Here is a 25,764-nt window from a genome sequence, read left to right on the forward strand (position 1 = left end):
GAATTAGACCGACGTTGGTAGCTTTAGAAAATCCCTCTCCTAATCTCCAAACTCTTCCACAAAGCCCACCAGCATTGAACCCTCAGCTTAGAGCGACCGTCTCACTTCTATCCAACAAAACCCAGGTCAGACACAAATAGGGACAGCAGTGCCTTGTGCATCTGAACTGTTTTGTCTGCATATCTAAACATTGTGCTTGGAGCAAGAATTGGGTTTTCCTGTGGCCGTGTGCTTTGTACAAGGTAGAACTGTCCAGCACTTGCATTAATAAGAAGAATTATGAATAATCAGTTACTGATAGAGAAGTCCCTGTGGGATCTTCTTGTTCATCCACTCCCAGCCAGTGCAGGATTGGTCCCTACAAAATATTCTCAAGTGCTCTGTCCAGTCTGATTTTAAATTACTTAAGCAATAGGCTTACAATATATGAAACTTAATTACTCTTGATGCACATCAATAAATACTGCATAATTTTTCCTTTTATTCCCCCAGAGCCAAATTGGAGCATGGAAGAAAAACTCTCCACACTGAACTCCAGATTTAACAAACGAGTCTTCATTGATATGTTTGTATGGAACGATGACCGGGATTCCAGCAGACACATCATTTATGTAAGAAAAATAATCGAGAACTACAGCTCCACAAGTCCCAATATTCCAGATTCACAATGGATCACTACTTGCATCGCATTTAGACATGCTTTTCATAAGCACTGATTTGTATTAGTGGGCATTCAGAACATGATGGAAATGTGCACATTAAAAAAACCTCCTACAAATCTATTCATGGTACCCCAAACAATATAAATAGATCCTATACTGATTTACACCCACTGGGCCATTGTAGAGTATTGTGACTTACTGACAGGGTTCAACAGATGGCGTAAAACTCTACTGAAGATATCCAATAAACACAGCTAGTCCATATATAGCTATGAATATAGTTAGTCTCATATCTTTTATTGTCACATATGACATCTAGTACTGGAGTGGGCAGCATCTTCTCTGGCAGGTTACTTTATTTTGGTCTTTCAGAGGTCTCAGTGGTCACTGAAAAATCTTGCCTTATAACCCAGGATAAGTATCCATCCGATACTACTCCAGAGAGTAAGGGTCAGATTTTAGTCCCATGCTTGGGAGGATTGGCGGTAGTAGTTCTGGCTTCCATCTCACTTCCAGCTCCAAGGAATAATAGGCAGAACTGCTACTTGAGTGGGTTTATCATGTAACAGAGTGCTATGGTCCTTCCAGCTTTTCGCGTTGTTCTTGAATGACCCCTTCTTGCCAACCAGTCTCACTGCTCATCACTCACTAGAGATATGTATTTGATTTCCTTCAGATCGACCAGCCTAGTTTGGGAATGCCGTCCAGAGACTACTACTTTAATGGTGGTAATTACCAAAGAGTAAGTATTCCTGAACTTTGCTACTAAAAATTGCCTTTCACTAATCATGTGCACGTGAACACTGCTTTTACAAACCACAAGTAGCTGAATCTTCATGTTCTCCAACATCCGCAGTTAGACTGTGGAACTCATTGCCACAGCATGTTACTGAGGTCAAAAATTTAGCAAGACATGAAGATGGATTGGACATTTAAATGAACAAGACTATCCAGAGTTGTGATAGTTAATGTTAACACAAAGAGTACTGTGAAGGAGATAAAACCTCGTGTTTCAGGGTTTAAACCAATCTCTAATTTTTAGTGATAAGGATGAGACCTTAATGTCGGGCAGATTATCCCACAACTGCCTACTTCAGGGTTTCTTGCACTTGCCTCTAAAAACATCTGGTACCAGCCACTGTCAGAGACAGGACACTGGACTAGAGGGACAGCAGGTCTGATCCAATGTGGTAATTTTTTTATTCCCATATTTCTACAATTTCATACAAATCCCCAAATTCACTCTGATGAACCCCAGCTAGAAGGTTTCAGATATCCCCCATAAAAGACAATTCCATTCATGAAATCAGGATTGACCTGGACAAATAGAAGGAAGATGAATGGACCAGATCCTTGGTTGATGAGAATCTGGCCCTATATGTGTTGGATGATCCTTATTTTTTTTGCAGTGAGTTCCAGACCCTACATGAACATTTGGAGACACTATTTTGAAACTGTTTCACTTTCCTCCACTGCAGAGACCAAATTTGTTCACTTTCTCCTTCTTGCTTTTCTTTGTAGATGCCTGGCTGAGCCGCTGCAAACGTAGATGGATAGAGATAATTTGTCAATTTCAGGCCTGAAAATACTTTTGAAGCTCTTTTTATTTTCGTAATTATTTCATGCTAACTGAGTAGATTTGAAACCAAGCATTAAATTGAATTTCCTAATGCGAATGAAGGGGGAACAATGTAGACAAGGATCAAACATTTCAGACTCAGTTGCATATTACAGGAGTAGGGGCCTGATCCAAAGCCTGTTGATTTCTCTGCGTGTCTTTCTGTTCACTTCAATGTGGTTTGGATCACGCCTGTACTGAGATATAACTCCGAGGCTTTCTTCATCCAAACTACAGAGCTGTGAGATCCTGATGGCAGCGGATTTGCCGGCATCCTCACCTCAGCCATCTTAACAAATTGTGATTCTGTCCCATATTGTTCTCTCCAGGGGATTCAGCATGTGAGCTCTCTCAGTGCGCTTGAGGTACTATTTATAGAATATGGCCAAAGTCTTCTGACATTCACAGACTCCATCGAGCATGTGTTGAAGACAGTTGCCTACAGAATTTCTTAGAGATACAGTGAAACCTGCAAAACAAATCAAGTACTTCACAGGGCTGGATTTGATCTAAAAGGGAAACAAAATTTTTATTTAGCCCTATGGTTCATTCTCGGCACATTTGCTGATTTCCCTAGAACTCCCTCAACAAGCTACACCACAGAAAATCTCTCATACTGAGCTATTATAAACCTGAATTTCTGGACAAGATTGCCTTGATAAGTGGAGAAAATGTAGATCGTTAACTTTATAAAAATGACACAGACACACAAGGTTTCGTTTCATGTGTGTTTAGGTGCGGGAAGCCTACCTGCAATTTATGATCACCATTGCCAAAATGATCAGAGAAGACAAGAATATGGCAAAAGACGACAATTTTGTCCAAGAGGAAATGGCGAAGGTTATGAAGCTTGAAACTGAGATTGCAAACGTGAGTACTGGAGATTATGGGAGACTGATAGGTGAACTGAGAAAGTGATAGGTTGTCATGATATATGGAATCACAGCTTCTCTTGAACTGGAGTGATGAGATTTTTGTGCTGCAACTCCATGAAGCATAACATAAAACTTACAGCCCACAGGGAGGCAAGGCAAAGGTGGTTTTATAGCTCTTTTGTCAACCCAGGATTATACACTAAATTGAAGCAGCGTCCGTGAATTGTTCAATAGCACGATCCAGAATGGTCATAGTGGTGTAGACAATGGGCATGTTTCCTTCTGCCCCAAGCTGTGCCCCCTATGCAACATAAACTGTCTTTTATAAAACCTACACAAGGGGGAATTCTCCCCTGGACAGATCTAGGGCACTTTTGGGGCTCTTAAAGTGCTGCAGCATCTTGCAAGGCTTTTTTTTTTTTAAACACCTACCACTACTGACAAACTTCCACATAGTTTAAGTTCCAGCTCTGTCTCTGTTGTTTAACAGGGACCACAGTCCGTCTGGATCTCTGTGTTGAACCTAGAGACTTCTAATGGCTGAATAATTTACTGCAAGAACACATTTTTACCTAGGTTAAATGACTTCTTTTCAATATCATGGGATGTAGAATAACAAGTCAAACCATTACTAAGCATTTTAGCAGTTCAAAGCCATATTGCCAAAATAATCAGAGAAATTATATATATATACCCAGATGCTACAGTTCAATTAAGCTTTATAATTATTAGTATTTATACAGGACAAAACTCTCCAAAAGTACACAGGCAATGAAAGAGTTCAAAAATGTGAAAAATCTGGATTTGTTAAGTATTAAAAAAATGGTTGACGATTATAAAAAAAAATCTTTATTTTTCATGTTCGTTTTTATGTAGGATCCTCTGTTTTGCCATGTTGAATAGGACACCAAAAATAGGGAATATAGCAGGGATTCTCTATACAGTTAATATCCAGGTTATACACATGTTGTCTAAGGTGCTTGCAACTTTTTGTGTAGCTGAAGTTTATTTCTTACATTTCTCTAAGATCAGGTAGTTATTCTAATCTGCTATGTCAGCAAACAAATGACTAGATGAGTAGAGACTAATAAATTCATTTTAGGTATAAGGCCAGATAGAGGTGGATATAAAGTTCAGCAGTGACGTAAACTGGTTGGATTTCCCAGAAATCCCAACTACAGTTAGATCAAACATAGTAATCTGCCCAAAAAACAGCACTGCATGGAGTATACATTTTCCCATATTGATAAATATCCTGACTTTACCTGCGTGTTTGCTTTTTTTTAAACTGAGAGCAGAAGAGAACCCACAGACTTCAGTTTTCCAGTGCTGGGATTTTTGCATTGTAAATTTCATTTCGCGGAACTGCTGCAGTTTTCCATTCAGGTTCTGAAGACAATGGGGGGAATTTCTTGGCCATCATATTACTGAAATAACAATGGTCTTGAACTCATTCCCTGCGATGTTAACTGATATACTGAAATGCAGAAAACCTAGTTTTCTAAAAACACTGAATATATTTTAAGGAGCAATTAAGAGTGTGTGTGTGTGTGCGCGCACGCGCAAGAGAGCATACCCCTGCATTTGTATGATTCCAGCTGTTGAAATTCTTGTCAGTCAGTTCTGAAGATAATATGTGAATGTCCACAGGCTACTGCTTCTCCAGAAGAAAGGCATGACGTGACCTTATTGTACAACAAAATGACCCTAAGAGAGCTCCGGGAAAAGTTTGCATTGAATGTAAGTGTTTTGATAAGAATTCTATGGCTTCCAGCTCCTCCCACTGTCTAGTCCAGGGGTCGGCAATCTTTCAGAAGTGCTGTGCCAAGTCTTCATTTATTCACTCTGATTTAAGGTTTCACGTGCCAGTAATACATTTTAACGTTTTTAGAAGGTCTCTTTCTACAAGTCTATAATATCGAACTAAACTGTAGCTGTATGTAAAGTAAATACGGTTTTTAAAATGTTTAAGAAGCTTCATTTAAAATTAAATTAAAATGCAAAGCCCCCCAGACCGGTGGTCAGGACCCGGACGGTGTGAGTGCCACTGAAAATCAGCTCACGTGCTGCCTTTGGCATGTGTGCCATAGGTTGCCTACACCAGTCTACTCAGTGAAAAACAGCTTTGCAGACTCTTTATACCTGCAAAACAAAAGGGATTCAAAGTCATGCCTCTTCTTAATGTAAAGCTAAGAGATTTTTAAGGCATTTTCCTTTTAAACAAAGCCACAATTGAAGCATTTGCCAGACCTTAAATCTCTGAATCATGCAGGATCATAAATACCTGAACTCCAGTCCAGAAAGGGTGGTTTAAAGTTCTTTAGTTCTATGCACAGAAGAAACAGGTGTAAAACATGGTTTGTTCAGAGCTAGTATCATTTAGTAAAACTTGTAATCTCCGTCAAAATCATTGCAGAAGTCTGCAAATGCCACAAGCAATTGTGGCCACAAGTTGTCCCAAAAATGCGTTTGAGTTTCCTGTCTCCCAGCCATGTTTCAACTTTCAGTTGCACAAAGAAGTCAAATTACTGTAAGCGACTTCTTCACTTTGTGCAGAAGGATGTCTACAGCTCACAAGCCCTCAACCGAACAGTAGCTAATCCGATCTGCATTTTGACTAACAATGCGTTGATCCGCCAAAAGCAGTGGGAAACCCTTAACTAAATACTAAACCCATGGAAGGATGGATATTATTTTAAGTAGGTTTTAGCACAGATATGCAAGTAATATATGTATCTATTGATGAATAGCACAGTAGCAATTCTAGCCAAGTTAGCGGGAAAAATAAAGTCTATACTTTCACCGTCACTGCTAGATGAATTTCATGGGAATCCAAAACACTATCAAATTTCAGGTTGGAATTTTCCCAAAAGGCAGGGTCTCCTCCCATCTGTGATATATATTTTTTACAGACAGAGGATAGGATGGAACTCAAATGAGAGACTTTACCGCCCTGTAAAAAAAACCTTAACCCCCCATTTTAATTGGGAACCGAGTGAGAAAATTTAAACAAGGGGAGGGCTTGTCATGCTCTTTTGCTGCAGTAGAAAAACAGAAAATAAATGAAGGCTTGCTGGTTTTCAGCTATTGTGCAGGCCAATGAGAGTCTGAAAGGGTAAATAAAGTAGGGTATATGTATTTACAGTCTGTTTGTTTTCTTCATGGCATTCAATATAATCTCATAATCACAGGCTCCCTCTGGTGGCAAATTCAATATCTGTCAAAAAAAAATCCAACCAAAGACTTTGTCTAGTCAAAGGTAGGACAGGTTTGTGCGTAACATGCTTCAAAATGCGGACTCTGTCCTTCAAAAACACAGGGGTTTTTATTAGCTCCGTCATTACAAACATATAGCTCACGCTTGTAACACAACGCGGAGACTCAGGGGGTCTGTGCAAAAAAAAAGGGGGGGGGGCGTGGAGGGGTCCAGAAACAGCCATCTCCATACAACAGCAAGCTCAGCAGACAAGGACAGGGAGTGCCTGAAAATTACTCCCTCTGGGGAATGCAGGGGAGAATTATTCAAAAAGTTTGCCCCCTTTTGTGCCACGATGCAGTCTGTTAGCTGAATGTGTTACATACCCCTGGCAACATTAAATGTCACCTTGATATTTTGAGCACCACAGGTAGGTCTTGCAAAGCTTTTATTTGGGTTCAACATGAACGCATCCTTTGCTACTTAGGGACCAAGATTTTTGGTGTTATCCATTTGATTTGCATCACAAACTTATCTTGTAACTACTAAGAAATTCCTATGCCCAAATTAAGCACATATAATATCTGATATTGAAATTAAAGTCAGCCAAGTCAGCTACACATCACAGGCCAGTGACATTCAGTCTGGCTGATGTCAGTACATATGTCAATGGGTTATTATTATCTGTGTAAACAGTGAAGGATGGTGCCTAATATAAATTGCCCATTTTGGAGCCAGGAACTCCACTTTCCCAGAGTGTAAATTACATCTTTTTTCCTACAGGAGAAAGGGTCCTAGAGCCATAGCTACCGCCGTAACTTGCCCTCCCGTTGCTGACACAACACAGCTCCCAATCTATCAGAAGGTCAGCTGTACATAACATGAATAGCAGGGCTATTACTGGGGCTTTGTGGCCTTTAGAAACTGTGCCTACACATTCATGTTTTTTCTACTAACCGTGGGGAAAAGCCATTGACAAATGACTCTGGAAGGCTGATGACCTGTGTCATCTGGCCCTTTTGTCCAATGATAGAACTCACTACCTTATGAGCTGTGACTAGCATGGACACTGTCAGCACTTTCCCACCTTCTAGCAGCTGAAAGTGTATTTCAACCCACCCACTCCATAGGAAACAGAGGTGCCATAAGAAGCTGTGAGCCTCAGGCTTTCATCTTTTTCCAGCAACTCCAGAAGTTCACTTCCTGGGTCACTGAGAAGATTTGCCTTCACCCACTGGTGTGACACTATGCATTCCCGTGTCTCTCAAAGCTTCTACTTTAACCCCATTAAAAATATACCAAACCTACTTTTTCCTGCACTGTTAACTAGCTTAGCATGCTGCTTTGGCGTCAGAGAACAACCACCTACTCTCTTTTCAATATTACAATTATACTCACCATTACCATTCTTCTGTTCAAGTATATCTATATCAGTCTTTAACATGTCTACATCTACTGGTCCCCTGGCTTTCTCATTTCCCTGTTTATTTTGATGACTCTCTCTGTGGGACCTGTGGTGGTAGTTGGTCACTCAAGGCCCTTTGGAGTGACAGGGATGTAGTTTCCCCTCTGTTCCACTATTTTGGGGCCTCCTGCTAAGACGACATCCATCCAGACATGTAGTGCTCTTCACCCCTATCCTGGAAACAACGGTTGAGGGTACTGCCTTTATCCTCTTTCTGGAAGTTGAGATGATCTCGCCTCCACAGAGCTCTCTATTGGGTGGATTGGAGTGGCCTGCTTCAATCATGATGGGGTGCCCTCAGTGCCCCTTTGATAGCACTGATCTCCATTTTAGACTTGTCTTCAATTCTCCAGTCTCATCCCAGTTGGTTGGTGCCACAAATGGATTTTTTTTTTAAACTGGTGCTACCTCCTCATCAGTCTCTGACTCACAAACAACAGATGCCTCTTGCATGACATTAAGTTCTGCCGCTTTTCCTCATGCCTGACTTGCTCTTTGTGCTGTTTCTCTCTTTTCTAGCCAGTTACAATGTTCAATGTCTCCAACAACACTTCACCTGTGACTGAATTATCTTGGAGATAGGGCAACATCACAGTCCGAATTTTCCTATTCTGCAGCCCAAGAGACTGAATGGAGGAGCATATTTTGCTCCCGGAGCAGGAGGAAAGATCCTAGCTCTAGCAGGGCTTGTTGGATGCACACTTAAATCAGCAAAGGGATCAGATGCATGCTTATGGCATATTTAAAAATCTGTGCCTATATATAATGCAATAAAATATGACAGGCTCTTCCTTTTGGTTCCACTGACACCTAAGAGACTTTCTGTCTTCTACAGCCAATGCAACTAGGGGCTAGTTACAAATATTATAACACAAGTTGCAGCGGGGCCCTTAGTGTTGCTGGACAAGTAAGGAGACATTTCTATAGGCAGGAATCCTCTCTACTGAATATGCCCTGCTGCTAGCCCCAGTTCCCAGTCCCAGGTAGCACAGTGAGAGGAGGCAGGATCCCATTGTAACAGGTATAAAGAAAAGCTTGGAATCGGTGTGTCTGCCTCTCTCTGCCCTCACAGGAGTTTAACTGGACTCTCTTCATCCAAGGCATCATGTCTTCAGTAAACGTTCAGATCCACCTGGATGAGGAGGTAGTTGTGTACGGCGCGCCCTACCTGCAGGAGCTCAAAGCGATTATCTCCAACTACTCAGCAAGGTAAAGGTACTGGGAAAGAACTGGGGTTAAGGTAGAAGAGATGGGGTGTCATCTGGCACTCAAATGGGCCAAAGTGGGAATAAGAAGGGTTTTCTTCCTGGCTATGCCACAGACTCCCTGGTGAAATTATGTCACATTTCTGGGTACTCCATGCTATAAATTAGGGATAACAACCTTGCAGGGGTGGTGGAAGGCAACAGTCATTGAAGTGTGGGAGGATATCAGCCTCTAATTGACTAGTGTTATAGAAAAGAAACAAGAAGGTGTGCTTTAGTTCCCATTACATTCTAAAAGAAGAAATAGGTGGAAATTAGAAACTTGGTCCCCAAAGAGCACCAGGGAATGAGGGAGTGTGGAGTGATACTGATGGTCTGGCTCCTTTATGCATGTTGTGCACTCTGGATGCTTCTGCAGTTAATCAACTGAGCTAAATAAAAGCAGTCACAATTGTCCTCACAGGTGTTGCAAGAAACTTGGCAGCCACTGCTAGCCCTGTCCTCTGCATTCAGACTAAAGCTTTCACTCTGACTATCTGAAATAGAGTGGCCCATTGCATGACCTTAAACTCCACTTTGCTTTCTACCCACAGCACCATCCAGAACTACTTAGTCTGGCGACTGGTGACTGACAGGGTCAGCAGTTTGAGTCGGCGTTTCAAGGACGCCCGGGCCCACTACCGAAAGGTAAGCCCCTCCCCTGCCAAAGAGTCCATTCAGCTGTGACATCATTCTGCATTAGTGGTCTTGAACCCATCAGCATCAGGACATCGCGATCCTAGACAAAGGGCAGCCAATCTATATCTGCACAACGGATTTTAACCAAATCAACATTCTAATCTCTGCTTTGAGTGAAAGGTTGGCTCAATGTGTGAAGTTTAAACTCAGATCCAAACACCACCAGAGTTTAGAAATGTTAACATCTGCAGTTATGGGGCAGGCCCATCCCTAGTGTTGTCATCTAGGTCTGTTCTTTTTTGAGTTAAGGTTGCTGCTGGATGCCCAGACATGAAAAGTGCAAAGCAAAGCTGAACGAACAACTAAGATGTTTCAGTTTCTTTCAGCCCCAGGGGAAATGGGTTCTGCGTCTCTTTGGACCTACATGTGGGGATGGACCAACATACAAATCCCATCACGTCACTAGGAATAAGAAAACCAGATCAAATAAACTAAACACCAGCTTTAGTATTAGACTCAAGATGGGAGCTGAAATGAGCCTTTTATGGACATTCAAAATACCATGAGAAACTCTGGGTCAATCTGAACTCCACAGGCTCAGGGCTTCCAGGCAGACCTTTCTTGGATACATATCCTCCAAACCATTTGACACTAGCCCATCACTAGTGACAAATCTTCCAACAGACCATTCGTTTGAACCACCTTTGCAGGAGGGCAGGAACCCTCCCTGAGATGCCTTCACCTCCTATAAATTGTAAAGCCAGGGGTTCTCAACCTTTTTCTCTCTGAGCCCCGCCCTCCCCCCCGCAACATGTATAAAAACTCCACCACCCACCTATGCCACAACAACTAGTGTTTATGCATATGAAAATGAGGTCTGGGATTAGGGGTAGCAAGCAGGGCAATTGCCTGGGTCCCTACAAGGGGCCTCATGAAGCTAAGTTGCTTAGGTTTTGGCTTCAGCTCCAGGCTTCACCCCAAGCCCCTAAAACCTGCTCGTGGTGAAGGTGTTGGCTTTTCTGCCCTGGCCCCCAGCTAGTTTAATGCCAACCTTTTTAGCCAAGCCCCTAAAACCTGCTCGTGGTCCTAGACCCTGGTTGAGGATAGCTGGTAAAGCCACTTCATGTAGGAACAGGGGTGGGTATCATGCTTAGCTACCATGGTGAGGGGCACCACAGAAATGCCTTAGGCAGACAGATAGATGGAGAGAGAGATGAGCCATGAAACGACAGCGTGGTGGGACAGAAATTGAACAGTACCCATACCACCTCCTAATAATGTCCTGTGCACAGCGGATCAATGGAAGGAAGACCAGAGTTTCCGAAGAAATAAAGCTAAAGTGTGAGAGGACAGAAGCTGAACAAATGAGGGCCTCTCTCTTTGATTAGACCTCTCACCCTTTAACAACTTGGGATGGAGCTGAGGGAAGGTACATAGGCAGAACTGATCCCCCTGCATTTCTCTTCCAGGCACTTTATGGGACAACACTGGAAGAGGCCCGTTGGCGGGAATGCGTGAGTTACGTCAACAACAACATGGAGAACGCGGTGGGAGCTCTATATGTCAGGGAGACATTTGCTGGTGAGAGCAAGAGGATGGTATGTAGTTTACCTTTCATGCTATCATAAGCCCACAATACCCGTGGATCCCCTCATCCCCCACCTCCATTCCCACCCCAAACCTGTGGCCTAATATCTTTTAAATATGTACATAGTGCAGAGCTTTAACGTAACTCTGAGGAGACAGACAGGATGGGAGTTTCATTGTTGCTAAGGCAGAGGATTGTGGGCTCTCTCTTCTGAGAGGGATTTCACCTTCTGCAGATAGTCAGCCACTTTCTGACAGCATACCAGCAGGCCCTAGATCCTCTCTTTGTTTTGTCGGGAAATACTGGACTGTCAGCCAGCAGGCCAGTGGTAAAGCTGAGAACAGACGCCAGAGTGCCAGTGTTCCAGTCTAGTGCATTATCCACTAGGCCAGACAGCTCAGATGGGTCAAGCTATGTGATTTGTGACTTTCCACATACTTTGCCTCCCAATGGTACCCCAGCATGGTTAGCTGCTGAGCACAATACCGATCTCTTGCCTGCCTTTCAGCTCCTCCAGTTCACGTCTCCCACAGTTCAGCCCAGTCAGGAGACACACATAACAGTCTTGGGAACTGTGCTAATCAGCCAGCAGGTAGCAGACACAGGAGACTCATTTATGGTGTATATTTAAATGTGGAGCTGCCATGTACTATCACAAAGCATTTGAGGAGATTATTCTTCATTAGGAGCCTGCTATCTCTCTAGCAGTTGTTGAGAAAAAAAAATAGCATGTCACTGATGAACTTCTTATTTGTCTCTATTTTAGGTCCGAGACTTAATAGACAAAATCCGGGAAGTGTTCATTGAGACACTCGATGAATTACAGTGGATGGATGAAACATCAAAAGAGAAAGCCCGTGAGAAGGTCAGAAATAACAAGAAACCTCAATATCCTGTTCGGGAATATCAGAAAATCATGTCAAATTTTGCAAGACTTATTTTCCATCCCTTAAAAAAGGAGAGAGAGAGAGAGAAATAAAAATCCACTTTCACCGTTATTCGTAATTTTCTCCAGGATATTGCTTTTGATCCTTTATTTATTTAGTTTTCAAACATTTTTTATTTCCAAACAAACTATAATAGAATCTAATGTAATGTATCCCATAAAAGTGGTAAGCCAAAGAAACCCAAACAAACAAACTACAAGTTACTTAAAAGAGCCAAATTGGTAAAACCAATTAAAAAGAAATATATTAGTAATAAACTTCCAAAAGATTAGGCCACCTTTCCTTAAATTCTTCCTGGTTATGAATCAAATGAAGAGCATCCTTTTTGATGCAGGTCAGTGCATTATTCCACAATAGGAAGGTATTCAGATGGTTCCCAAATGGAAACTTGCCTACTAAAAAAACTTGCTTCTCAGTAATGCCTTCTTTCAAAAACTATTTGGGTCACTCTATACCGCACTGCAAAAGACTGCGCTTCTTCAGCAATGGGGCGTTTGAGGATTTTCATTGCAGAGAGCCCCATGTCCAGTGCTTTCTCTGAGGGAGTCAGATGTAGCAGAAGCTGACATGTTTAAATAATGCAGCCATACATTCATATGGAATGAGGAAGCAGAAGGAACCCTGTGTTAATTTCATATCTTGTTGGACTATTGACTTCAGTGGTGTTGCATGAATTGGATCTGGAGCCATTTGCTGTTGAAGTCAATGGGAATCATTCATGGATGGTGGATCAAGCCTTTAGGGCCCTTCAGTGGAACTTGGATCTAGGCCATAAATGAGGACAGAATGTATCCCATGGAGATTCAACGTTAAAATGATCATTGAATCCTACTGCAGTCCCCACTGAAGTCATTTTCCTCTGAATTCAGGAAGCCCTAAATAAGTGCACCAAATGCTTGTACCCAAGCCCATCACCCCTGAACAATCCTTGCACAAATTCTCAATACTTACATCAAACACACTCTTTGTTAGCTCATTATATGAATATTGACTAGGTTAAATTCACCCTGGGTTTAACTCCACTGAACCTAGTGGACCAACACCAGCAATGAATTTGATCCATTGTCTGCAGCGATCCAGATTATTATTATTTTTTTTTTTTTACTATTGTGAGACCACTGTGGACTTTCTTTTCTTGTAGGCAATGGCAATTAAAGAACAAATTGGCTACCCAGACTATATTTTGGAAGATCAGAATGAAAAACTGGATCAGGAATATGCAAATGTAAGTATGTGGCATGTACCTGAACAGGGTTAATACAAAAGTGTAAACATACTGCATTGCTATTTACAATATTAAATGCCTGCGTTACTGTCACCCCGGATGCCCCAATCAGGACTAAGGCCCGATTGTGCTAGATTCTGTGTAACACATGCAAAGACCTAGTCCTTGCCCCGAACAGCTCACTATCTAAGAAGGAGCTGGCCATCTGTTTCTATACGATGTATAACCACAGGACAAATATTTCATAGCAACATCCCGTAGGCAGTGGTTAAAGGAAATTCTCCATTAAAAGAAACTTGCTAATACTCTGGGATTTGTATTTCTTCAGTTAAACTTCAGTGAGCACAAGTACTTTGAAAACAGCCTGGAAAACCTGAGGGCTGGAGCCCAGAAGAGCTTGAAAAAACTTCGAGAGAGAGTTGACCAAGATATGTGAGTGTCCAGACTGCATGGCTATATAAGCACCCTAAATCCTGGAATAATGGTTAGGGACCACCCTGGAGCTACAGGGTGGCATTGCCCTTCTCCACTCATATCAGATCATTACCAATACTTTTGTTTGTGGCTATCTAAGAATGGGGCATCTAAGGGAACTGAACAAAGAGCTCTTTGTCTGCCTCTAGTGGTCATGTATGTTACAGTGGCTACATGGGATCACTCAGACCTTTTGGAACCTCAGTTTAATCCTTCACAGAACCACTTTACACACTATTATATTACCATGGAGCGACTTCTCACAAACACTGAGACTGATCTTCTTGGCAGGGGAGCAATGGGGATGGGCCAGTGTGTACTTTGGAAAGCGAATAACTGAAAGGAGTGTGACAAAGTTCCTCCTCTACCTTGGTGGGTCCTGCGTTTATTGGCAGATTTGCTCACCTCAGTGATCTTCCCCACAGTCTGGATCAACTCCTCCTGTGTCTGAGCAGGAGTTGGGAGGTTTGGGGGGAACCCGGGCCCACACTCTACTCCGGGTTCCAGCCCAGGGCCCTGTGGATCGCAGCTGTCTATAGTGCCTCCTGTAACAGCTGCATGACAGCTACAACTCCCTGGGCTACTTCCCCATGGCCTCCTCCAAACACCTTCTTTATCCTCACCACAGGACCTTCCTCCTGGTATCTGATAACACTTGTACTCCGTAGTCCTCCAGCAGCACAGCCTCTCACTCTCAGATCCTTGTGCCTCTTGCTCCCAGCTCCTCACATGTACTTCCTCTCCTCTCGCCTGACTGGAGTGAGCTCCTTTTTAAACCCAGGTGCCCTGATTAGCCTGCCTTGATTGGCTGCAGGTGTTCTAATCAGCCTGTCTGCCTTAATTGGTTCTAGCAGGTTCCTGATTACTCTAGTGCAGCCCCTGCTCTGATCACTCAGGGAACAGAAAACTACTCATCCAGTGACCAGTATATTCGCCCTCTACTAGACTCCTGTACCCCACTGGTCTGGGTCTGTCACAGGAGGTAAAAACCATGGCTTAAAATAGCCTTTCAAAGTCCAGTTCCCAACACATCTGGGCTTTGTAGCTGTTTAGATCTGGATCCAGAACTGAACTTTTAAGCTCAGGCTCATCTTTAACTAAGATAATTTATTGCTATGGAGGACGAAGCAATTAAATATCAGCATTTTCACCTCGACTATTAGAAATGTTAATTTTAATCATCTGAAAATGTAATTTTTACTATATCAGTGTCATGGTGACAGGGCTGGCTGCACCTCTAAGCCCTTCTCTGGCCTCTCTGAGTCCACCCCCTCAAGTGTCAGGCCTCAGGCCTTTACCTTTCTGAGGTGGAGTCTGACAATTCCCCCCTTTTGGGGCTGGATCCTGAGCTCAAGCCTTCCACTCTATTGACTGTGCTGCAAGGCCTGCAAGACCACTGGGTTCATGTACCTGCAATTCTTCCCTTTGGGAGCTTAGAACCAGTAATGAATACAGGGACCCAAAGCAACCTTCCTTAAAACAGAAGCATTGTTTATTTGACAACAAGAACAAAACATAACATAAGAGAAAAGGATTTTAAAACAGTAAAAGGCCCAGTAGCTAGAGTCTGACCATCCTCTTCTTGGGGACCCCAGTAGGTCTAACTTCCCCCTGGGTCCCTCAGCCTCTGGAGTCTGGGTTCACCTTAGCTCTCCCTCCCTGTCCTTGAGGGCCTGTCTAGGAATCCAGTCCACAGTTTTTGTTCTGTCAGCTCCCGTGCTTGCCCAAAAGCAGTCCAGTGAGAGCCACTGTGGGACAGAGCCAGAGCATCCAAGTGAATGGCCCAGGCATTGTTTCTCAGTGTTTGCTGGGAAGGGTCTATCTGGTTCCTCCTCACCCCTGCTTCGGGTGTGCATTTCCTGACCATCCTGCTATTGAATTAATTCAATACGTGCATAGCGTAACCCCCCACACACACAACAGTTAGACACACAGAGAACATACAGCGTTCATAAATATTACAGGCAGCTCCAAATCCTATACACGTGGCAAGGCAAGCTGCTGTTGAGTAAGGAGCATCGTCCTGTAACATTAGCCTTCAGCATGAGTGGTTTTGCTGGTTACGGGCAGCAGCAAGAAAGCCAACAGATTGGTTGTTTATATGCTAGTGGGCCTCCATGGAGCACGAGAATGTTCCCAAGACAAAAGAAAAGCAGAAGCAAACTCCAAAATGCATTTGATTAACACCTCTATTTATATAACACAAAATATACTGTTAACAAAGGGTTGGTCTGGGATCTTGCTTCTATTGAAGCCGGCAGAAATTTGGCCGTGAACTTTCATGGAAGCAGGCTCAAGCCTAAAATCATAATTTTTTCATAAACAATGATATTAAGGACTTTGTGTTAGAATAGTGCAGCCAAAAGCCATTCGGTTTAGATTAAGGTGTGGAATGAGTGCCCTGATGTCAGTGCCTTGCACTGCAGCCATTTTGTTTTCATCTAATATGCAGAATATACCTCCTAAAGCCTGTGTAGGTTACAGTATCTATCACTCACAGGTTGGTATTTTGGGAATTGGGATGTATTAAGCAATGGAAAAGTCATATCATTTGATCGAAAGCCCATTGGACTTAAAGGGAGCTTTTTTTCACTGACTTAATGAGCTTTGATTCAGGCCTTCTTTGCATGATAATTTGGCAGTGTGTGGAGTTATGCCTTTCATTTTTCATGTATGATATGTAGATTTCCAGCGAAGTCCCCTTGTAGGCTTGGAAGATTTTCCCAATAAGCCATAAAACCACTTATCACTTTAGATCATTGACAGTCCATTGTTTAAAGACCCAAATTGAAGAAGATTTTATAACTACTATCTTATTCAGCATCGTATCAACTACTTATCACAGTTGGACGCAATGCCTATGTTCAAATCCTGAAAGTGTCCCTTTGTAGAGTAAAAGGAAAGGTTGGTTATTACAAGTCTCTTGGCTAGTCAGCTGTTCATTTCATGATGCAGTGAGATCTCTCTGGGAGCTGCTATGAAACCATATTGTGATGTAGTCATTCATTATAGACTGAGGAGGGACTGGGAGCTGTTCCAAAATCATATACTTCAAACAGGAATTCCTTATCAAAATTAGTACTCGCTATTTATGAAAAATCGGTTTCACAATATAGACGGTAGTACGTCTGGTTCTACCTTTGTAATGATTTACTCTCTGACTGTTCTAATTAAACATTTTCAATAGACAAATTTAGTCCCAGTTCTCGGTGTGGATAAATCCATTCTGCTGCCCTAAACTTCCACTCTGCATTTTATTTAGATGTTGTATTCTTCATTTCCTGTCTCAAACTGTTAAACTTCAGTATTACGAACTGTTAAACAGCTACCACATTCCACCCCAGAAGTGGCTGCTTAGCAATAGCGAGCAAAATGACACATGGCTTTGATCTGGGATCTTTTAGGCTGAACGGTGTCATATAAACAAAAGAGCATTATCATTTTCCAGTTTGAGTGTCCTTGCTGAACCATTCCCAGTTGCTTTCCTCTCCTCCACCCCTCCCATTTCATATGCAACTAGTGCTTTCTGAAGGAGATTAACTCAATAAAGAGAATGCTTATAAAAATGGCTATATCTTTACGTACTGTTCTTTCTAGATGGATCATTGGTGCTGCAGTGGTCAACGCGTTCTATTCCCCCAACCGAAATCAGATAGGTAGGTTTCAAACCATTTTGACTGCAAAGTGGAATTTAAGAATAATGTGTGTGTGTGAAGCAATGCATGTTAGCGGTGCTATGTGGTTGCCCATATGCAGCCCAGATTGAACATTTGTAGCACTCCTGGTGCAAGGTGAATGGGCTGTTCTGCTCCAGCCTCTGTTTTGCTGATGAATATTCAACTCACTTAAACCTGACAAGTTGTTTACATTCCTTCATTGAAATAGCCTTGTGTTTGACAACCTAAAAGCCACAAAGTGATGCCAACTTCAGGGAGTAGTGAGCATTCACCATGTATCTGAGGCTGTTTAATGTCTCCGCATGCCTGGGAAATTTAAGCGATGCTCCCGGCTTTGTTGTTTGTGCAGATGGCACTGAAATTATTTTTGAGAGACACATAAAACTGAAGAAACTTGCCTCAGCTAATGGGACATCAGACTCATGAAAGCTTCCAGATCTGTAAAGGCTGTGACCAAAACATCCTTCATTGGATTGGGCCCATATAGGATGCTAAGAAGTCCCAAATCCTCCTACAAATACTCTTGCTTCCCCCCTTCCGCACACTCCCTGGCCACTAAAACCAAGGCTCATTATATCTAGAGTCCAGAGCAAATGTATCTCCTGAGTTCTGGTTTGATTTTTCACAGTGTTAAAATTTCTGCTCCTGAATGGGAACTGGTTGCCTTTCCTCTCCTAGTGAATGATCTGGGGACACAATGATCTTTCTTTACAGCAAAGAATGTGATTGCAATGTGGTTTTTTCACATTTGTCACTTATTAGAAGGCATCTTATTAAAATGCCCAATTCTAGAATGACCCATTTGCAGCATTCATTCCTTCTTAAAGGTCACATGCATTTCCTCGTCAGCAAGTGGAAGGAAGAATAAACCCGACTGCCAATATATTCGCTTTTGTGTGTAGTATGGAGGAGGATAGAGCTATTTTTTCCAAGGCTGTCATGCAAAGTACAGTTGATACACAGTAGTAATTCCTCTGGAGTATGCTTTAAACATTAAGCCTCAGTGTTAAGTTGTAGGCCGCATATGGTGGTTAACCTTTCTCTTAGCAAAAATAAAGCAATAAAATATCCATTAGCTGCCCCATAAAACAGCTCCATGCTACAAACTGAACATAGTTCATTGGGACAGCAAAGAGGAAAAAATGTACAGGTGAGCCAGTATTCACATGTAATCGTAACCCAGAGTGTATGGTGCGTCTTTGAGTCAGATCTGCTGCCTTTACTAACAAATACAAAATTTTAATTACCTCTGTGCCAGCCCCATAAAAATTTAATACAACTGTGGGTGAGGGAGTCAGGGTGAGGGTCCATTCTGCCTCCTACATCATTTGAAGGATTTTCAGTTCTGTTTAAAACCATTTTTTTTTCTAATGAAGTATTGCTGTCTATATTAAATAGCCTTTTTTCAAACAACTTTTTTTTTTTTTTTGCAAACACTTGGAAGTGTAGACATTTTTTGTATTTCATGAAAAAAATCTGGACTTTTTCAATATTTTCTCTACATTTTATCAAAGATGTTATTGCAATTTTTTGTTTTGTTCACCCCAAACCTGCTTTTGTTAAATTTTCCAAAAAACAACCCGCAAAAACCGACGACCCCTGCAAATGGAGCAGTTCTGAACATTTCAAAATGAAATCAGTTTTGAAGTGTTTGTGTGAAAATAGGTTTCATTTGGTGACCTGTCCTAGTTTGGACTATTGACTCTCTCGTGATGACATTAGGAGCAGACAAAGCCAGGTTGATCTTCAGATCTGAGACTTGGGCTCAGCTTGTCAGCTTCGGGGGGTGAGGGGAATTATCATTCAGCCTGTAACCTAAACAGTTCTTTGCTTGATTCCCTAAAAGGGAATAGATAAGGAGATTCTACTGTGTAATTCTAAGTCTCTTTTCTAATTATAACTGCACTTTAATGTACAAGATCTATAAGACTAAACAAGCAGAGCTGGAAGGGAAATTATGCTGGGTTCTCAAATGGGAGACTTTATAGTTACAGATTTACTACATTTATCATTTAAGAACGACTCCTTGCACATGATCATCCTCACTGTGTTATAAGATGCATAAAGCAAGTGGCATAAACAGAGGAAACATTTCCTGCTTGATTTGCTGCCAAAGGCTGACCCATCTACAGAGCACACACAGATGAAATTATCTGAACCTCTCTCTCTCTCATTTTGCAGTGTTTCCTGCTGGAATCCTTCAGCCTCCCTTCTTTAGCAAACATCAGCCACAGGCACTAAACTTTGGAGGGATCGGGATGGTAATTGGACATGAAATTACTCATGGTTTTGATGACAATGGTGAGAAGAGGCTAAAAAATTATTTAAGCAAAATCTTTCTTTTATAATTCCATCGATCACACAGTAGAAAACTAGATGTGGGCGGTAACAGTCTATCCGCTCTGACTGCTGTGATTGACACACACACGCTGTAACGATACTACAGATGTATGATTTGAAGTGAGTGATCCTGGAATGAGGGTAATGAATTTAAAGAAATGCATTAAATTAATGCCAATGCACCAAAACCCTGTTACTTTTACAGCAGTGAAGTATCAGAAGCGCTGCCAGTACTAGCCTGTGTGCTGCCTTTCAAAGTAAAATGAAATCTGTGAAACGCATTCTGGTGGCAGCACAGTGACACAGAGTCCTGACCCATTTATTAAAAACTAATTGATTTTGTCGTTATCATTAACAGAGGCCTAAAATGGTTTTGAACCTTGAGACTCAATTCTGCTGCTTCTTTTAAAATAACAACAATAAATAATTCTTTATACATAGACTTTATTGAATGTGGCTTTTACTTCTATGGGTTCTATATAATTTAAACATAAAACACTTGCTGTAGCTGTCTGGATACAGGTCCACATTGAGCAAGAGGTGTGCTCTGAGCAACAGGAACAGAGACACCAGAATCTTGGTCTTGGTTTGCTCCCTCTATGGCTTTGGCAAAGTCACTTTGACCCTCAGGTTCCTCATTTGTCAATTGCAGAGAGCACTTCCTGTATTTGCACCCGAGTTGCAAGGATTTAGTGGCTAATTAGGAATATTATGATTTGTATCACAGACATGCATAAGAGCTGTATTCAGGATCATGGCCATATTGTGCTGGATATTGTGCATTCTCATAGTAAGAGATAGTCCCTAGCCCTAAGAACTGATGCTCAAAATAGAGAAGATATGAGTGGGTGTAACAAACACGCCGAAGGGAGGCAGGCAGGAGACAAGGATACTAGGAAAAGGAAACATTTAGAAGTTGCTCTGGTTAGTTCCTATAGCTCCATTTAGCAGTCTGTGTGCCAATATTTAAAGCTGGGAATCAGTCAGGGTCTCTGGACACACAGATCATTGCACCCTGAAACAGTCTCTCCTCCATTCTTTGCTTTCATGAACAGGAAGAAATTTTGACAAAGATGGAAATATGTTTGATTGGTGGAGCAATTTCTCAGCCATGCATTTCAAAGACCAGTCACGCTGCATGGTTTATCAGTATGGAAACTACACATGGGAGCTGGCTGGAGGACAGAACGTGAGTACACTCCACAGGATAGAAATTGGGTAGGATGCCTTTATGAATTAATTTAGCAGATGGGGAAAGCAACTAGTTTGATAGCAATAGAGTCTTAAGCACTTGGTCCAAACTCTACAATCCAGGGTTTAAAGCTAGGTCTCTAGAGGTAAAACCACCTCAGTCTTAACTTTCTTATTTTCTTCCAAAGCTCCCAGCTCTAAACCAGTCCAGAGAATTAGGGAAGCAGAGAGAAGACACTGATTCCTTCTTGATAACAAGAAAAGTTTGATTCCTACTTCCCCAGTTGTAGGAGATCATTAGTTTTGTTTCTTCATTTATAATTTGACCTGGGGGGATTTAAAAAGGAGCAGGCAAGTTTAAAGAGTGTGGTAGAACAGAGCAATAGGTAAAATATTTTTTCATCTTCCCCAGATCTGTTCAGAAGATCTCTCTAAATGCATTCAAGTCTAAGGTAGTTTTGGTGATAGAACACAGAAACAGTGAATGAGCAGAACCCACTAAGAGAGAAAAGCTCCAGGTCCCTCCAAACAAAGTCAAATCCTAGCTCTAGACCTTCCCTAACCACACCCCCATCTTACACTGCCTCAGCTGCCTTTGGGCTGACCTTTTTATGACCCTCCATCCCCCACAATGCTTTGCAGAGCAGGCAAACAAACCAAAGTCAAATACAGAGTTTTGCTTTAAAAGGAGGGTTTCCCTTTAGCAAGTGTTAACCCCCCAAACGCATCAAAAGGCAGAAAACTAAAAACAGAGCCAAAGAAAAAAAGCTGCTGTTCTACTGAATCAGCACATTTCCTCTTCTCCCCCCCACAACTTGCCCTTGCCCCGCCCCTCTGAGCCCATGCCAGGTGCATGCCTTTAAAAGCAGATGCCTAAGCCCCATTTATACCAAAATGAAAAAGCCCCTCAGGGCTGGAGACTGTGAGTGGAGGATTGTGTTGCTGTGCTCTGTCAGGGTGAGGGGTGCCCTGGAAATACTGTGGAGATGGTGGCTTCCTAACCTGGGCTACTAGGCTAATCTAGCAGGGTCATGGGATGTAAAGGAGGCAACAGGACCCTAATGAATTGGGTTCATAGCTGCTTCTGCTGCAAGACCCTGTCAAGCTCTTAGGGCACAACTTGACATACCCCACCACCCTTTATACACAAAAGGGCTTGTCCCACCCTGAACTGCCCTGGCTGATGGAGAATATACCCCCCCAACAGCCTGCTTGCTGTTATTTTCCTAAACCTCTTCCAATTCTGGTAGACCCTGTACACTCTACCCTGCTGCTTCCGTAATGTTCGGTATTATTCCCTTTCAGTCTCTTTCTCCTCCACCATGGCGTAGTGTTGCTTCCACCCCAGAGGTAGCTGCACATTAGCGGGTAGCATAGTGTTTCTATTTCAACTTGTGAAATGCTTTTGGAGTGACAGACATTACACACAATAAACAAACAATTGCTCTGTTACAGGTCAGTGGAATAAGCACCCTGGGAGAGAATATTGCAGACAATGGAGGAGTCCGACAGGCTTACAAGGTAGCTCCTTAAAGTACTGCGAGTCGGTTTTTGCATGAAAGCCAGAAATTGGTCAGAGCCAGATGTGTTTATTTTCCTGAGGATGTGTTGGGAGTTACAGGCATCACTCCTGGGACTGAGAGGTGAAGTTTAATACCCTACCCAGGCAAAGTGTCCTGTGCCATAGGGAATTCAGTGAATGCCAATGCATAACAGTTCAAATGACCAATGCCCCGAATAGGATCTGTGTAGGCTCACCCTAATGCCCATGTGGATCCAACCACAAGATCAAGAGTGACCACAACCATCCTCATTATCATTTGTAGTGCCTAGGCCTGAACTACAGACCAGCCCACACTGGGCTCAGTGCCGTGCAAACAGCTCAGGTTTACAAGCAGTATGGTAATAAATAGGCAGAGAAAAGGGTGAAAGAACCTGCCTCGTGCCAAAGCCCATCGGACTGAGATTCTTGCTTCAACTTCAATCAGCTTGTCAAATGGTATCTGTCACATGGCAACAGAGCTTTCGTTGCTTAGCAATGTGATTTGATGATGATGATTTTTAAAGCACAACGACATTTTTTTTTCTTCTTCCCCTCCCCAGTTTACTTTTCTTGCACTTTTCCTGCTGAAACTAAAGCCATGTGTCAGGTGTGATGGGGAGACATCACAGCATTGATAGAAACATTGCATCACTATCAAGAGAAATATGGATCATATCTGTAAACAATCTCTGCCCCCAAATTCACAATAGAATCCAGCCCCTGAGTTGCCTCTGTTACTTCCCTTGCAAGTTCTATAACCTTTAAGACAGTGACACACAGAAGTTTCCTCCATCTTATTGCTATTTATTTTGCATGCTCCTCTGGAGCAGATTGAAAATGGCACTCAGTATATATATATATATATATATATATCAACAGCATCCTGCCCCTTCCCAAGAGAAGTGTTCTCAATCCTGTAAGTTATTTTCAGAGCAAGAGAAGGCACATTTGACATTCCAGGGGATTCCCATCCCACTGAGAGTAGGGCAATTCAGCCTAGCCTGTCCACCTTCTTTAGATACACCAGATATCCCGCTGTACATCTCCCTCGCTGTCCTGCAACACCCAGGAGATGTGCCACTCCAGATGCAAAAGAGAACCTCCTGCGTCTGTGCACCTCCTGCTTCTACACACAATGGCTGCAGATATGAGTACTGTAGTCACCAGTCTGAATGCTCCTTTCATGGGGAGAAAGTGTGAGATTGTGGAATGTAGTTACTGACATGAAACAGTTCTAAAGTTGTGGTAACTGTGATCTACCTGTGTCCCTATTAAAGGGATGGTGGGTGAAGATATGAGGTCAGAGTTAAGGATGTTTATGTAACCTTGCCTGTGCATTCCTTGATTTTTCAAAAAGATAAATATTCTGAATATCTGGGAAGCCTTTAAAATTAAGCATTAACTTTGCTGTAGAACACATTGGAAATATGGGAAACAGAGTGGCATGGTGGTAGTTAATGGCCCCTACAATTCAGTCTTCTGATATTCTTTGCTATGAACTTGTATTTTCACTGTTCCCAAACAAAAGGCTTTAAAGGTAGTGTGAATATCTATGTGAGTGAGATGATATGGTAATAAAATGTTCAGGTTTAACTGGCATGAGACACATTAAATTGTCTTCATTATGTCAATGGACCTAAAAAAAGAAAATTGGCCAATTAGCATGCAACAGTAACAGGTAATGGATTTAACTTTGTTCAGGGTTATTATCTGCTATTTTATGAGCAGTTACCTGAAGAGAGAGAGACAAAAGTGAGGAGGAAATTTAACTATCTGCTTTCCTTTTCCTTCCATGGTCATACAGAAAAGTCCCGAGCAATCTGCTGCTATGCTTGTATTTCAAACCACAATCAAGTGCATGCAGTCTAAGTTGATTGCTTTGAGCTATGTCTGCACTGTCAGATGAATTTTTGTCAGGGCTTTTCAGAACAGTAGCATGTGTCCTACGTTGCCATTCTTGTTTGCTGTGCAACATGTGGTGAATCCCTGCTCCAGCAGAGTGCTGCACTGTACTGTGCCACCTTTCTGGAGAGTCCCAGCAGAGCTCCTGATAATTCATGATAATTAAAGATATGTCTTTTTAAGGTTAGAGATGTTAACCCAAGTGGGCTCCCCAAATTCAAAGCCAAGTAATTACCTATGGCTGATCTAAAATTCCACCTGCAGTTCCATTTGGAGTTATTTTTTAAGAACATAAGAGCAGCCATACTTGGTCAGACCAAAGGTCCATCAAGTCCAGTATCCTGTCTTCTGACAGTGGCCAATGCCAGGTGCCGCAGACAGAATGAATAGAACTGATATCATCAGGTTTTTCTTGTTTCCTCAACAGTTAATGCGCAGCAACACTTCAGAAACTGTTTTGGCCCAGAGGTGGCTGCTGATGCGCAAAGTGATTTCACTGTGTTTATATATAAATCTAAAGTTTACAAAGCCCGTTAGGATGGAAGGCTCTTTATGAGAATAGATACAAATCACTGCTTTCTAATAAAATCAATTACTAAAGTGTCCAAGGTAAAAGGTAGCATGACCATGCCTTTTTAGGCAGGATTTACCCTATCCGAACAGTGACCTTCAGAGTAGCCATCATGTCTGAATGGGGAGGCCTCTTGCTAAATGAACTTGTGATCATTTATAGGCCTATTTAAAATGGTTGGAACGTGAAGGGAAGGAGCCAAAGTTACCAGGACTTGACCTGACTCACAAACAACTTTTCTTTCTGAACTTTGCCCAGGTAGGAACCCATTGGCTTTTGCCGAGAGTTGCATGAAAATATAAACTGGATTATAAAAAGTGCTGAAGCTTATGGACAAAGAATGTGTCTGAATGCTCTTGAGCCTCACCAACCTGAGGAAACACCCTCTTATGGACAGGGCTTGTCAGCAAAGGGTCCTCTGATCCAACGCTGAAGATGGCTTAACTATTAGCATAGGTTTTTTCAACACCTTCACAACAAGAGCATGATCAACACCTGGGGGAACATGGCATAGTGAAGATGGGGCTTTGGAGAAAACTAACTCCCCATGACAGGAAGTTTCTAGAGGACAATCCATGGTGTTAATATCTCTGGGGCCTCTCAAGGG

At 42.3% G+C, this 25,764-nt stretch overlaps 1 protein-coding gene across 2 annotated transcripts in view; it reads left to right on the top strand.

Annotated features, from left to right (window-relative positions):
• MMEL1 (membrane metalloendopeptidase like 1) overlaps positions 1 to 25,764 on the top strand; it is a 47,390-nt gene that overhangs the window by 18,210 nt on the left and 3,416 nt on the right. For both annotated transcript variants that reach the window (XM_032763780.2, XM_032763779.2), the window contains exons 7-21: positions 493 to 611; positions 1,339 to 1,404; positions 3,016 to 3,150; positions 4,806 to 4,895; positions 8,889 to 9,025; positions 9,615 to 9,708; positions 11,169 to 11,297; positions 12,054 to 12,152; positions 13,376 to 13,459; positions 13,788 to 13,891; positions 17,531 to 17,589; positions 19,792 to 19,911; positions 21,006 to 21,139; positions 22,597 to 22,662; positions 25,320 to 25,415. In XM_032763780.2, coding sequence (XP_032619671.1) covers positions 493 to 611; positions 1,339 to 1,404; positions 3,016 to 3,150; positions 4,806 to 4,895; positions 8,889 to 9,025; positions 9,615 to 9,708; positions 11,169 to 11,297; positions 12,054 to 12,152; positions 13,376 to 13,459; positions 13,788 to 13,891; positions 17,531 to 17,589; positions 19,792 to 19,911; positions 21,006 to 21,139; positions 22,597 to 22,662; positions 25,320 to 25,415 — 1,532 coding nt within the window. The remainder of the gene's footprint in view (positions 1 to 492; positions 612 to 1,338; positions 1,405 to 3,015; positions 3,151 to 4,805; positions 4,896 to 8,888; positions 9,026 to 9,614; positions 9,709 to 11,168; positions 11,298 to 12,053; positions 12,153 to 13,375; positions 13,460 to 13,787; positions 13,892 to 17,530; positions 17,590 to 19,791; positions 19,912 to 21,005; positions 21,140 to 22,596; positions 22,663 to 25,319; positions 25,416 to 25,764) is intronic.

The sequence above is a fragment of the Chelonoidis abingdonii genome, chromosome 23 (genome assembly GCF_003597395.2).
Source record: "Chelonoidis abingdonii isolate Lonesome George chromosome 23, CheloAbing_2.0, whole genome shotgun sequence".
Classification (NCBI taxonomy): domain Eukaryota; kingdom Metazoa; phylum Chordata; order Testudines; family Testudinidae; genus Chelonoidis; species Chelonoidis abingdonii.